Source organism: Sardina pilchardus, chromosome 22 (assembly GCF_963854185.1).
Source record: "Sardina pilchardus chromosome 22, fSarPil1.1, whole genome shotgun sequence".
Classification (NCBI taxonomy): domain Eukaryota; kingdom Metazoa; phylum Chordata; class Actinopteri; order Clupeiformes; family Clupeidae; genus Sardina; species Sardina pilchardus.
Window position 1 is genome coordinate 25,820,900 of NC_085015.1, and position 15,000 is coordinate 25,835,899.

Below are 15,000 nucleotides of genomic sequence, written 5' to 3' on the forward strand. Positions count from 1 at the left end.
CTGCGTCTCTGTCAACTCTGAACTGACTTATATTGGTTGTCACATCATTAGACAGAAGTGTTATCAATTTTGAGTGGTAGTGTTCAAATGGAGACAACTGTGCACTAATTGTGTTCAACTTCTGCATTGTTTGGTTATCAATATAATTAAGAAGTGCATCAGAATGCACAATGTGTTCACAGTTTTGCAAAAAGGGTTAATGAGTTTGGTAAAATGGGTGAAATGGGTGAAAGTAGTCTATGGTTTTGCCAAAAAAGGGAGCAATTCAATAAATGTGTTCAGACATTTGAGAATTTGATTCAGAGAATGGGGTTTAGTGTTTGAGCAACTGTGAAAAACTGTAAAGACCAGAGGCGGCAACTGTGTGTGCGTGTGTGTGTGTGTGTGCGAGAGTGTTTGTGTGAGGGAGAGAGAGAGTGTTTGTGTGTGCAAGTGTGTGTGTGTGTGTGTGTGTGTGTGTGTGTGTGTGTGTGTGTGTGTGTGAGAGAGAGAGTGTGAGTGTGTGTGTGTGTGTGTGTGTGTGTGTGTGTGAGTGTTTGTGTGTGCGAGTGTGTGTGTGTGTGTGTGTGTGTGTTGGGGGTGCGGGGACAAAGCTGGCAGCCAAATCCCCCTTTTCATATCTCCTCTTATTAGAAAATAAAAATAGCCAAATCTGACCCAGGCTGAGGCGCGCACATAAGGCAGGAAGCGGCGCGGCCAGCAGGACTTAAAGGATCTCCGCAGCATGACTGGGTTAGCATGGGCTGCAGCGTGGGGATGGAGGAGCAGAGCAGAGGGCATATGCTTACTGGAGACGCCGCTGGGGAAGTTGGTGGCAGTGACTCATGGAGGTGTATCTTGACAGAGATGGGGAGGAATAGTAGATGGGGATTTGTGGCTTTATGTGAAAATGAATGGAACCTGTGGTGAGGTGTTTTGAGGTGTGATGTGGTGTGGTGTGGTGATGTGTAAGTGTAGTGTAGTGTAGTGTAGTGTAGTGTAGTGTAGTGTAGTATAGTGTGGTGTGGTGTGGTGTAGTTTAGTGTGGTGTGGTGCAGTGTAGTATGGTATAGTGTGGTGTAGTGTAGTGTAGTGTAGTGTAGTGTAGTGTAGTGTAGTATAGTATGGTGCAGTGTAGTGTGGTGAGATGAGTTGATTTGAGTTGAGGAGACGTCAGGCTATTTGTGGGGACATAATGAAGGTGTTACAGGCGCCCCTAGCAACTGCACCGCTAATAAAATAACAGAGCAAGAAAAGCAGAGACCGTTCTGTTCTGAATCCTACTGCATGGACACAGCTCTGGCTGCAGGGGGACATGGCACGGACTCCACCTCTCAGACAGACAGAGAGAGAGAGAGAGAGAGGGACAGAGAGAGAGAGAGAAGAGAGACAGGGAGAGAGAGACAGAGAGGGACAGAGAGAGAGAGAGACAGAGAGGGACAGAGAGAGAGAGAAGAGAGGGAAGGATAGGAGGGTTGAGAAGGAATCCCAACGAGCTGTACCTTTTCACACACACACCAACTCTCCACACGACACTAGCATGTGTCCTGGTGTTGGGAGGTGTTGGGAGTTGCCCCGAGCGTCTGGGCTCACGTGTAGCCGCCCCAGCGCACTTCACAGGAATAGGAGATGAGCTCGGGGAGCAGCCTGGGCCTGAGCCTCCCCTCTGGCCGGGTGAGTAGCGCTGCTGGAGCCGTGCGGCGCACTTGGACATGTGAGGGAGCGCAGCGCAGTACAGCGCACGGAGGACGTGTTACGGATACCACGCGCATTGAGTCAGACCCCCAATCCTGAGACACATTCATCTTCATTTCCTTTTAAGCCAGTGTGTGAAAGGATGCTATACATGCGAGACTGTGTGTGCTGGTTTGTTTTGTTGTGTGAGTGTGTGTGTGTGTGTGTGAGAGTGTGTGTGTGTGTGTGTGTGTGTGTGTGTGTGTGTGTGTGTGTGTGTGTGTGTGTGTGTGTGTGTGTGTGTGTGTGTGTGTGTGTGTGAGAAACTCTGAGATTGAGAGTGTGTATTTATTTTAAAGCAGATGTGAGCAGCAACTGAGCCTGAAGCATTCCGGTTTATGAGCTCATTACTCACTGAACACTGGTACACGCACACACACACACACACACACACACACACACACACACACACACACACACACACACACACACACACACACACACATGCAGAGACAGAGAAAATAAAGGCACATAAACAGAAGGAGTCATCTGGTAATCTAATGGAGAGCTGAGGAGAGTAAAGGAGGCCATGAAGCACACTGAATCAGAATGGCCATAGTGAGGGACTTAGGAGACATTCTGTCTGTGTGTGTGTGTGTGTGTGTGTGTGTGTGTGTGTGTGTGTGTGTCTTCACTTCAGCAAAATGCAAGGTTGAGCTCATTGGATGAATCAGTGAGTCCACTCACATACCACTTCTTCTGATGCCGCTAGTGTCATCAGTCCCTCGTCACCTTGAACATCACCCATCCTTTCTCCCTACTGTCCTTTACCTTCATACTCCATCTTTTGTGCATTTACACATTCATGTTTCTATGACTGTGTGTGTGTGTGTGTGTGTGTGTGTGTGTGTGTGTGTGTGTGTGTGTGTGTGTGTGTATGTGTGTGTGTGTGTGTGTGTGTGTGTGTGTGTGTGTTTAAGACAGCCCACACAGAAGGACAAATGAAAGGAAGTCTTGTTAACGCCCGTAATTAGATGAACTTTCGAAACTGCACAAAACAACGTTTCCTTGACCAATGGGTGCATCTGGTATACAACAGCACAGAGATCACATCCAACCAAATTGCTGAATCTTCTCACTAATTGGCCGTTTACAGACTGTGGTCAAAACTCATCAAAAAGTAAACTATGCCAGAGCACATTGGCCATTCTTTTCAGCTTACTGTATATCCAAACACAGACCCTTGTTTTGATGATCACATCATGTGTGGGTTGGTGTGATTGTATCCCATTTGTGGCTTTGCCATCTCTCTCTCTCTCTCTCTCTATCTCTCTCTCTCTCTTTCTCCCCTTAGCTGTACTGAAAAGATGAAAAGCAGACTGGAAGGCTCACAGAGCTGAGATGTTGCCTGGCCTTGACGGCGGTCTCTTGCGTCAGGCCCCTGAACAAAAGAGCCGACTCCGAACAGCACAAATTACAGGGAAATCACTGGACTCTACACAACCTGCCATTCACCGAGGCCTCACATGCTAAGCATATAATCCACACAATATTATTTCCATTTTAGTGGGTGCAGTTAAATACTATAAAAAAGGGGTCTGGCTTGTCTTCACAAAAGAAAGTTGAGAACATACAATACCCTCTAAAACACAGAGCTTTGTTGCAATTTCCAGCTTGCAAGAGCCCAGTATAGTTGAAAACAACTTCTGGCTCGCTCTTGATGTGGAAAGGAACTGGAGTTAAAAACATTGGTTTTGTTTTGTTTTTGCTCGTCCCATGGCATTTCTCGCTGTTTACTGCTGCAAGAAGTTCTAAGCAGTGCACATCCAGCATCTGTCAGTATGGCTGGGAGCGCAAACAGTGCGACTCAGGCAGGAGGGAGGCTGCAGAGAGGGATGGTGGCAGGGTGGGGGAGAAACCCAAATGTGCATGCAGAAGAGTCAGGTGGGCCCAGGGGCCTCTACTGTGGTTGAGCATGGAACCACCTTGTCGTAACGGCCAGAAGAAAATGGCCGCCCACTCAGATGAGGCCAGCAAGAAAGATAGCTCTGAAAACACACACCAGCCTCTCAAAGTCGTTTTGGCGGAATTGTTCAAAGCACCAAATTCCTGCCTCGTGAACTTGCGCACGCAAACAGACACACACACAATCAAATCAAAACAAAGTTATTGCCGTCTGAAAAATATGGATTACTCCAGAGATTTACTGTAGGTCCATATCACAGAGGCTTACAGTAATAACACAGACGCCTTGAATCACTGTATTACAGCTGAAAGCCACAGAGCAAATGGCACCTGTTCAGTTTTCCTCAACTATAGCAGTGCATCTTTCAGAACCACGTACAGTATGTGATTATTGGGTATGTAGGGCATTCAGCAAGGAGTTTTTTGAAATCAATACATATTCAGTAACTTCACAACTTCTCAAAACAAGTAAGCAGAGTTAGGGCCGACTTGAGGGCCGACTATTGGCATCTTTTTCCCCATCTCCCTTCACTGCAGATTTGCTGCACTGATCACCTAGTAAACACATTAGTGAGAGTTTGGGACTGCAATGCAGGGTAGTGTCCGATATGCTGCGGGGAGATTTCAAGAGTAAAGTACAACGCACAACACACACACACACACACACACACTCCGAACACACACACTTTACATTCACAATGTATGCATAATGTACACATCTGCATACACACACACACACACACACACAACCTAAAGCTGGACCTGTGACCATGCTACCTAAACAAAGGACAGCGAGAAATGTTGTCTGCGATGTCCTCATCACATTAATTATAAATTCAGGTCACTTCAAGGCTGACACACTGGACTGAAAGGCTGTACATGCAGCATAATAAGAGTTCTCATGTCCAACACACACACACGCATACACAGACAGACATACAGACACACACACACACACACACACACACACACACACACACACACACACACACACACACACACACACACACACACACACACACACACACACACACACACACACACACACACACACACACACACACACACACACACACACACACACACACACACACACCTGGACACCTGTCTCAGCAGGACAGAGTTGTGATGATAAATGCCACCTGCTCTTGGAGGCTGATTGAAATCTCCACTGAGTCACCATCATTAACATTAGTAATCCTTACAGCCCCCAGCCTCACTGAATCACTCGCACACCAGGGCCTTCCCACTCACCCACTCACTCACTCACCTCACACCTCACTCACTCACTCACTCAACTCCTCCATCTCTCTGTGGCCTCATCTCTCTCTCTCTCTCTCTCTCTCTCTCTCTGTCCACTCCTTTCATTCCTCTCATTCTAGCTCTTCTCCGTCTCCATCTCCATCTCCACCCTCACCTACATCTTCGTCTCTCTCCTACTGTACGTCCTCTCCCTGCTTGTTGACCTTTAACTCTCCTTGGCTGTTGATCCTCCCCCAGCTCCAGCTACATGTAGTGTGGTGCATTATGGTGTGGTATGGTATGGTGTGGTGCGGTGCGGTATGGTGTAGTATGGTGCGGTATGGTGTAGTATGGTGCGGTATGGTGTAGTATGGTGCGGTATGGTGTAGTATGGTGTGGTGTGGTGTGGTACGGTGTGGTGTTGTGTGGTACGGTGTGCTGTTCACATGGAGTTGCCTGTGCCGCTGGCTCTCTGTGTCTGAGGAGAGAGAACACTCCGCCTGGGCGCCACCATCAGCCCCCTCATCCTCCCCTTCATTACAGCGGGGGAGCCGCACCGCACCGCGCTCACAACACTTATGGGAGCTCCACAGAAAGCACTTAGGGCTCCGGATCACATGTGTGTGTCCTGTGTGTGTGTGAGCACGTCTACATTTGTGTACGTCTATGTGTGTTCATCAGAGAGAGAGAAAGTGTGAAGTGTGTGTGTGTGTGTGTGTGTGTGTGTGAGAGAGAGAGAGAGAGAGAGAGAGAGAGTGTGTGTGTGTGTGTGTGTGTGAGAGAGAGAGAGAGAGAGAGAAAGTGGAGGGTGTTTTGAAGGGCTGAGCTATATTCATTGTAATATAACAGCAGGCGGGTTTGGAATGTTTTTTCTCCTACACAGGCCTCTTACCTGACACTCTGAGGTCCTTCTCCTTCAGAATAATGCATCTATGTCCACCATAGGAACCCTACACTGTCACTTGCTACACAGTAATAACACTGGCAAACAGAAAGCTCCTTCTCAAAGCAGGGAGTGTGTTGTTTTAACAAGGTTTGCATACTCCTCAATAAGAGCACCCTTCATCACTGGCTGCGTGGCACGCTGTGAAGAGGGTGTTTGGTGGGTGTGCCTGGCAGCAGGTGCAGTGTGCCGTTAAGTTGGCACGTCCTCCTGATCAACACGTCTGTGGGTGTCTGCTTTGGGACAGCGTCCAACAGAGACAGAGAATACTCTCGGCAGCACCACGTCCACTTGTGAAAGGACACATGGCGTTAGCCTTGGTCAGCTGTCCTTCCCTGGGCTGAGTTGGAGGTTGACTGATCAACATAATCTGCCGCCCACAAGTCCCCAACTGTACTGAAATAGTTATAAAGAGTGGAACTAGACCAGTACAGAATATAACCCCGTTTCCAGACAAGTTGGGACGCTGTGTAAAACGTAAAAATAACAGAGTGCAATAATCTTCTAATCTAAATGTGTACTCGCAAAAAGGACATAGACATATCACATATCAACTAACAAATCGGATGTTTCTAGAAAGCTCATCTTGAATTTGAGCACATCTTGGGACAGGGGCAACAAAAGGCTGGAGTGGTTCATGCAAATGAAAGTACAACTGATTAGGTCAACTGGTACCATGATTAAGTAGGCTACCAAAAGTGCATCCTTGAGTCTTGCAGACGTAAAGATGCGTAGATGCCATTACTCTGAGAAAATATGTGGGCAAATAATGCAAAAATACAAAAATGAAGGCTCCTCAATATGAAATTATGAAGAGAATGTAGAAAAATCTTTGCACACAAAGGACAGGGCCTGACAACTTGAATGGCCTTGGAATAGCCTTAGATGGCATAGCATTAAATCCAGACCTGTTACTGTAAAGAAAATCATTGTGGTGCTCCATCCAAAGATTCTGGTTAAAACTCTTCCGAGCAAAGAACAACCCATATTTAGACATGAAACGCCGCCATCTTATCTGGGCCCGAGCTCATTTAAGATGGACTGAGGCGAAGTGGAAAACTGTCTTGTGATTGCACCAATCAAAATTTGGAATTCTTTTAGATTCTTTTAAATCATGGACTCTGTGTCCTCTGAGCTAAAGAGGACCGTCCAACTTGTCATTAGCAAAAGAGGGTGCATTAGTGGCATGGGCAGCTTGCAGATCTGGAAAGGCACAATTAATGCTGAATAATACAGGTTTGGAGCAACATTATGCAGCCATCCACACAACATCTTGAATAGTGTAGGAAAACATTAGCAAACTGCATTCTGCACATATCACAACAGTACTGCTCTCCAGCACAAGAGTCCTGGAGCTCAAATGACTCGTCTGCAGTCGAGACCTGTCACATGGGTATATCATGGAAACGACCCCAGACTAGTGAGCAGCTGAAATCCTGAGATCAGCTGAGATCAGAACCCCAGCAAGTGGTCTCCTCAATTCCAAAACATTTACAGATTGTTATTAACAGAAGAGGGAAAGCAACATACTGTACTTGTAGGTCTAAGAAAACATGGCCCTGTCCCTGACATGTTGCAGGCATCAAATTCAAAATTAACATATATTTTCCAAAACACAATGTCTCTGTTTAAACAACTGATGTTGTCCTTGACCTACTCTCAATCTAATACAGGTTTCACACGACATGCAAATCATTACATTCTTTTTTATGATCACTTTACACAGCATCCACACTTTTTTGGAACATTGTTGTACTTTGCAAAAACAACATATTATATAGGCCGTTTGTGTTAATTCTATAACAATGTCGGAGCTGACTGATCTTTATGTACCGTCTACCGTCTTGGTATTTCCAAGTATTCTAGTCTTAGGTTGCTTTCACACTAGGTCTGTTTAACTGGACCGGACCCGAGTGCGGTTACTCCTACTGTAGATGGTCTCTGTTCACATTACATGTTTGTCTGCACACCCTGGTCCGTTTGCATCATAAGCACCATGCTTCTAGACACGAACTTCCAGAATATGAGGGTTCTGTTTGCAAATATCACTTGGCAACACAGCAGAAGGCGGTGCAGTGAAGAAGACAAAGGTAAAGATTATTTAGATTCTTTAGAACGTTTGCTTAGCAACCTGCTCCAGGGTTCTAGCGAACCGGACCCCAGACCACCTCTTTCAGGCGGATCCGGATCCGGTCCCGGTTCGGTACCCGAGTTCGGTAGAGTTGCGTTCACATTATGAACGCGGGTCTGGTCCAGGGGACCTAGTGTGAATGCGCCCTTAATTATTCCAGCAAACACCTCATAGCTCGAATTGTCATAACACTCCACCAGATGATTTCCCCAGGGATTCGGATGGCAACACTTTAGTTCCCTGCAAAGATGGAAAAGACCACAAACCTAACACCTAACAGCAGAAATCACAGACGGAGGATGTAATTGTGCCACAGTGTATGTATATGTGTGTGTGTGTGTGTGTGTGTGTGTGTGTGTGTGTGTGTGTGTGTGTGTGTGTGTGTGTGTGTGTGTGTGTGTGTGCGTGTGTGTGCGTGTGTGCGCGCGTGCGTGTGTGCGTGTGTGTGTGTGTGTGTGTGTGTGTGTGTGTGTGTGTGTGTGTCTGGAGCAGAAGCATATCCACTTGCTTTAACGACATAACAGAGCAAAAACCAGCTTAGCAATGATCCCTGCTGAAACAGAAGCATGATTACAAACCAAACACATTCTCCCTTGTGCAATCACAGCACATTCAACCTTCATTTATTCTGAGAAGTTCATTGAGTGAGGTCTTCATTTCCAGTGATGACATGACAACAACAACTGATCTGAGACCAGATACTGGAGAGCTTTGACTAAATACCTAACTAACTCAGTCCTTCCCTGAAACATTATTCCCTCTTACCCAATGAATACACCAAACATCAAAATGTGCCTGGTGTACAGAAGACAGGAGATGGGGTGGAATGAGTGAAACAGAGAGTAAGAAAGAAAGAGAGTGAGAAAGAAAGAGAGAGAAAGAGACCGAGAGCGGATGAGTACAGACAGGCTGAACAGCTAACATTAAGGCAATTTCCTGAGAACGAGATTGTGTGATAGACATCCCATTATAGTCATCTTTTCCTCTAAACACACAAGTGCAACTAGGTTACAGGGGAAAGGAGGAGACAGAAGACTACTGTGCACAATAGACCAGACTTACCCTACTACCAGCTCTACTGAAACACAGACAGTTACAGCTACACAAAACGGAGGAATGCTCAGGCAAACGCAAAAAAACGCAAAACAATACATCTATCTCTTATTGAATAAGCAAGCACTCAGTGACATTCATACACACACACACACACACACACACACACACACACACACACACACACACACACACACACACACACACACACACACACACACACACACACACACACACACACACACACACACACACACAGATAAGCACATACACACAAGTGTGGCCAGGACTGCCACTCAAATGCTTGATCCATGGACACTGTACATCACCACGGCAACAACAGATAGCTACACTATTCTTCAAAGCTCCAGTCCCTGTTCTCCTTCTCTCTTCTCAATTTCAATTCAATTTCAATTACAAGAAAGCATTTCAGCAACATTATTGCCAAAGCTCAATTACATGTACACACACACACACACACACACACACACACACACACACACACACACACACGACCACCACACAGAGTTCTAAGCCCCAGTCTCTCAAAGTAAATGCAGCAATGACACAGACGGGCACTCACACACAAACAGGTGGATCAGCCATCCAACAGTATACCATGTCATACACAAAACTTTGAGGAAATGTACAGTAAGTGGCAACTTGACCTCATTTAGATATCTAGAATAAACATGTCAATTAAAATAACCACACACAGAGATACACTCAAATCTTGTGTGTGAGTGTGTGTGTGTGTGTGTGTGTGTGTGTGTGTGTGTGTGTGTGTGTGTGTGTGCTCTCTTCAGATAAAGCAGCCGTACGCACCTGTGTTGGCCGCTGGACGCAGGGCTGGACACAGAAACGCCTGAAAGCTGGAGGCACAGAGCTCGCTGACCGTCCCCATGCTGCCGGACACTCTCTCGTGATGTGGTGTGTGTGGAGTGTGAGAAAGTCTATGCCTGCGCAGGTGCGTGCGTGTGTGTGTGTGCAGCCTCCAAAGTAAATAAACAACTCCGGCGTTCCTTGTCTATCCGTGCCCTGGTAGTCGGACTGAGAAGTCTCCTTCACAGATCCTGTCCTCTGGAAAGAAGCGCGCACGGTGGCACTGGAGATGGGATCAGTGAGTCCACGGTCAATACTAACCCCCCCTCACACACACACACGCACCTCTGCTCCGTTCACACAATCACACACACTCCTCCACTCCGCTAAAACACACACACACACCTCCTCTCTCCTCAAGGCTCCTTATGGCTCAACCCTACTCAGAGCTGTTCAGCTGTTCACTGTGAAAACCCCCAAAGTGTCCCTTTTCTCTCTCTCTCTCCTTATCTTCTCTCATTCTCTCTATTTCTGCTCTCTCTCTCTCTTTCACTCTCGGTTTCACGCCGCGTTTGCTCTCCTTCCCTGCCTCACACACTCTGGTCGTTTCTCTCCCTCTCTCTCTCTCTGTCTCTCTCTCTCCCTCTCTCTCCCTGTCACACACTTGTCTGTGTCATACTGGGTTTGCTCTGCTCTCCTCCCCTCCCTCCCTCCCTCCCCCTCGTTCCCTATCTCACTCTGTTTTTCTCTCCCCTATTCTCTCTCTCTCTCTCTGCCCCTGAGATATTCTTAGTGGCGCTGTATAGCATACGTGCAGATACCCATGCTGATGAGCACATATTAACACCTCCTCTCTCTCTTTCTGTCTCTCTCACTCACACACACACACACACACACACACACACACACACACACACACACACACACACACACACACACACACACACACACACACACACACACACACACACACACACACACACACACACACACACACACACACACACACACACACATAGGGCAACTGCCAGCTTAATCACGGTACAGCTGAAAAGGGAATCCCAGTTATCCCATTCCATAAACAACTGTGTGTGTGTGTGTGTGTGTGTGTGTGTGTGTGTGTATGTGTGTGTGTGTGTGTTCCTGTATAATGAGTGTATGTGTGTGTGAGTGTGAATACCTACACTTCAGTAATAATAGCTGCATACACAGGCAGAGCCTCATGCGTGCACACACATTATGTGACTTAGTCATTCCCTTGGAGCTCCTGAAGTCAATAATAGCTCCACTTGACTGGTGATCTTATCGCTGCAGCCATCTATGGTAGCAAGTCAGCTCATTCCTCATAAGAAAGACTTCTTCCAGAAATCGGTGTAATAGTTTACAGTGCCTCTTAGTAAAATGTGAATTGTGTAAAATATGAATTTGCTTATTTGTAAAATGTGTGTGTGTGCATCTGTGTGTGAGTGTCGGTGTGTGTGTGTGTGTGTGTAGAAGTAGCCAGCGGGCCAAATAGATGAATGAAATGGACTAGTCATGACTAGGCGTCCTTGAGTGGCTGAATGTTTTGAGTAACGCCGGAGCATCCCAGTGAATGGGCCACACATCACAGCACAGCCAACGCAACAGCACCTTCCCTCGTTAATCATTCAGCTCTAATTAATCACACTGGGATATCGGAAAGTTCAGTGACGTCTGAGTAATGAGTGTGTTTCTACCCTGGCCAAATTCTGTCTTGTTTTTCAAAATCTTTTTTTTTCTCAATTTCAATAATGATAATAAATAGTGTTATGCTGTATAACTGTGGTAGGTGGGTAGACATGAGAGGGAGTTCTGACCAGTGGCCTGTTGGGTGTTGGATGAGCTGGACCGAGGTGGTTCCTACAGGAAATGAGAAAGGTACTCTCCGAGGGTCCGGGAGGAAGGTCCACCCTGGTTTCCAGGCCCCTCCTGGCTCTTCCCTGGTTTATCAGTTCCTGCTTCACTCCCTTGTTCCCTCTCCCTCTCGCTCTCTCACCAGCTCGCCCCACTAATGCTGGTTTACACCCTTCCTGCCCACACTGGCCCTCAGAGGACACACACAACGTGCTCTATCACTCTCTCTCTCTCTCTCTCTCTCTCTCTCCCTTTCTCTCTCTGTCTGTCTCTCCCTTTCTCTTGATCTATGTGTCTCTCTCTCGCTCTGTCACACGCACACACACAAACAAACATAATCACATACTCCACCACACACACAAAATCGCTCTGTCTGAGATGAAAACAGCATGCACATGTCTTCTTTCTTTTTTTCCCTCAACCCACTGTCTCACTGACATCATCTCTCGCTCCCTCTCTATCTCTCTCACACATATTTATTTCATTTTTCTTTTATTTGTCTGTTCTGTGAACTCTATTTCTTATTTCTTGCTTTTGAATAGAAATCCTATCTCAGGGCTGTATTGGCTGTACTCCGTGAGCAATTGTACTGTAGCTCTGTGTCAACAGCACTCTGAGTCCAGTGAGGGCACAGCCTGGCTTCTGTAGGCTGCCACGTCTGCGTTCACCTTCCACGCTCTATGGCCAGGTTGTGCTCACTGAGTCTGTACATTGTCGAGGACTTCACGTTTCTTGTCTTTTAGTGTATGAAGATAAGGGGTTGGGGTGGATTCTCTGACGATCTGATTCTGTCTGGGTGGTTTAGATTAGTCAGATTAGTCAGATTAGTGGGTGTGATGTTAGTCAATTCTATTATGAGTTGGTTAAAGGGACTCATCTCAATGTTTCTCTCTCTCTCTCTCTCTCTCTCTCTCTCTGACCTATAGTGCCCTTTGCCCTCTGTGCGGGGCGGGTGACTCTAATTATGCCACGTGTTCCGGTGTGGCCTCCGCGGTTCTCCTTCAGTGCCCTTGGCCCCCTCCTCTTCCTCCTCCCTGTGCTGAGCGCTGAGGGCCAGACCGTATACAGTACATCTGCTGGATCTCCTATAGCCCTCTCACCACAGCCCTGCAACTGCTTAGCACCCTCCAGCGCAATACATCAATACTGGCTCTTTACAGTAACGCAAACGGTTTAGAATTTAGTTGGAATGTGTTTTGTCCGTCCATGACCATCATGCCATCAAAATGGATGAAACCAGGATGAAAACGGATCAAAAATGGTTAAACACCTGTATGGTTTGCCTTCGTATAGCAACAATGGATGTTAACTACTACCCAAGCTAGCCAAGATAGTTTTTATGGAAGAAGGTTTACAGTATCTTTTTAATGCATCATAGTTTAGAAGTAGTTTTTCAGACAGGAGGAATATGATTTAAAATGACGGCTAAACACAACAAAACAATGTCTCAGTGCACAGAAATGCAATTCCACTGTGTCTGGCATGTAGCTAATAGTTCAATGGCTGGAAGCAACTTTCTACAGGAGTCTCTGTGGTGCGTTCACTGTTGCTTAGCAACAACATCTTGTAAATTAAATATGAGTTTTAAATACATTTACAGTTGATGTTTGTACATTATGTGCAGTGTTTAAGAACAAGAAGGATGGATTTTAAAACTTACAACATGACAGCAGCCTACCTCACAACACCACAGTAGAAACTCTTTTAAATACAAGGACATGCACTCAATGAGACCAAACAAACTCTCTCTCTCTCTCTCACTCTCTCTCTCTATCTCTGTCTGATGCACACACACACACAAAGCGCCTGAAAATCATTGAGTCCCAGCCTTCAGAACAATAGCGTGATAATGAAGCGTTCACCTCTCCTCGTTCCCATTCTCATGGCACAACAAAGGCATCAAGACGCATGATATTTCACTCCAACACAACAAATGAGGATGTACAATTACCCATTACTCCTCCGGTCGGGTCGTTAGCACCCAAACAAACAATAACTTCCACACAACAGACCCACCTCCAGTCTGACACTCTGACACTACGCCCTTGCAGCTGGAAGCCTCTTTTTCTTGCACTTTTTCTTAATCACAGAAGACAACCGTGACAGGCATGTCAGAAGAGCCGCAGAGAGGTAGCTATAGGAGGAGGCCTCACAGAGCTCTATATGGAAAGGCCGTGAGTATATCTGGCTGGTGGAAAGGTTTGCTATAAGACTACAACTATGAATGATTTAGAACAGAAGTGAAGTTTTCAGAAGTACACCTCCCCTACTCCTACCCTCTCCCTTACCCGGCCCACTCTGCCTCGGCTAACCTTGATATTGCTTTGACAGCAATTCTTGGAACTGTTTTCAATGAAGCTCAGAAATCAACACAAACCACACACACCACACAGAGAGAGAGAGAGAGTGAGAGAGAGGAAAGGAGAAAGAAAGAGCCAGATTGAAAGATCGAGAGAACTGGCAAGCACCCTATGTGTGTGTGTATTTGTGTGTGTGACATCCCTGAGGTGTCCTGCATCCCAGTGAACTGCTTTTTAAACACAGTGGCTGGAACAAAGTCATCTGAGTCTCCAGCATGCCTCTGCTCACACAGGATGGGGCCAGATGACCCACTTAGATTTGGGCTGAGCGTGCAGGGTGATCTCCCCGCGCCCCACAAGTTAAAAGGCTGAAGAAGAGAGAGCGAGAGAGAGAGAGAGAGAGAGAGAGAGAGAGAGGATGAGAGAACAAAAGAGACGGCGGGTGAGCGATAACGAGACCAAAGCGAAGGGAGCGGGCACCGCCAGCATCGGCGTTTGTTGGGCCGCCGCCTGGGCCTCGGCTGATAGGGGCCGCCCCGTGCGCACGCCTCTAGACCCGACCGCGCGTTGTGCCGCCGCCGCCGCCGCCGAGAAGCCGCCCAGCAGGACACCGGGAACGGCACCGCCTCGGTCAGAACAGCGTCTGTCCCCACACTGATAGGAGAGGGGGACTCAGAGCCCCCCCCCCCCCCCCCCCCGCCCCCCAAAACGCCTCACTAATGTTGCAGAAGAAAGAATCTCTCCCCCCCCTCCACTCTAGCTATGGTGTAAGCTGGAACGCTGTTAGCGTGGGTTAAAAGTTGGGGCCACTTGGCACCGAAGGGTCTAACGTGATTTAATGCAAAAGTGCTTAGCTGTTGCAGAGGCAACATGACCTCTAGTCAAGTTCTGAAGAAACAAAGGCACCTACAAGTTAGACTTCCTGTGTGACATTATAACAAGCTGATTTTAATGATGTTCTAGTGGAGTTCACGATACTGGACAATATTGGATTTAATCCCATGGCCAATGCCAAC

At 47.0% G+C, this 15,000-nt stretch overlaps 1 protein-coding gene across 3 annotated transcripts in view; it reads right to left on the minus strand.

The window, feature by feature from the left end:
• cyth1b (cytohesin 1b) overlaps positions 1–15,000 on the minus strand; it is a 75,710-nt gene that overhangs the window by 52,996 nt on the left and 7,714 nt on the right. The window contains exon 1 of one of the 3 annotated variants that reach the window (XM_062526090.1): positions 9,813–10,409. The exons of 1 other annotated variant lie outside the window; for it this stretch is intronic. In XM_062526090.1, the coding sequence (XP_062382074.1) occupies positions 9,813–9,891 (79 nt within the window). In that variant the 5' untranslated portion in view covers positions 9,892–10,409. Of the gene's footprint in view, positions 1–9,812; positions 10,422–15,000 lie in introns of those variants that run through there. One more of the 3 variants, XM_062526093.1, reaches the window with a different exon arrangement.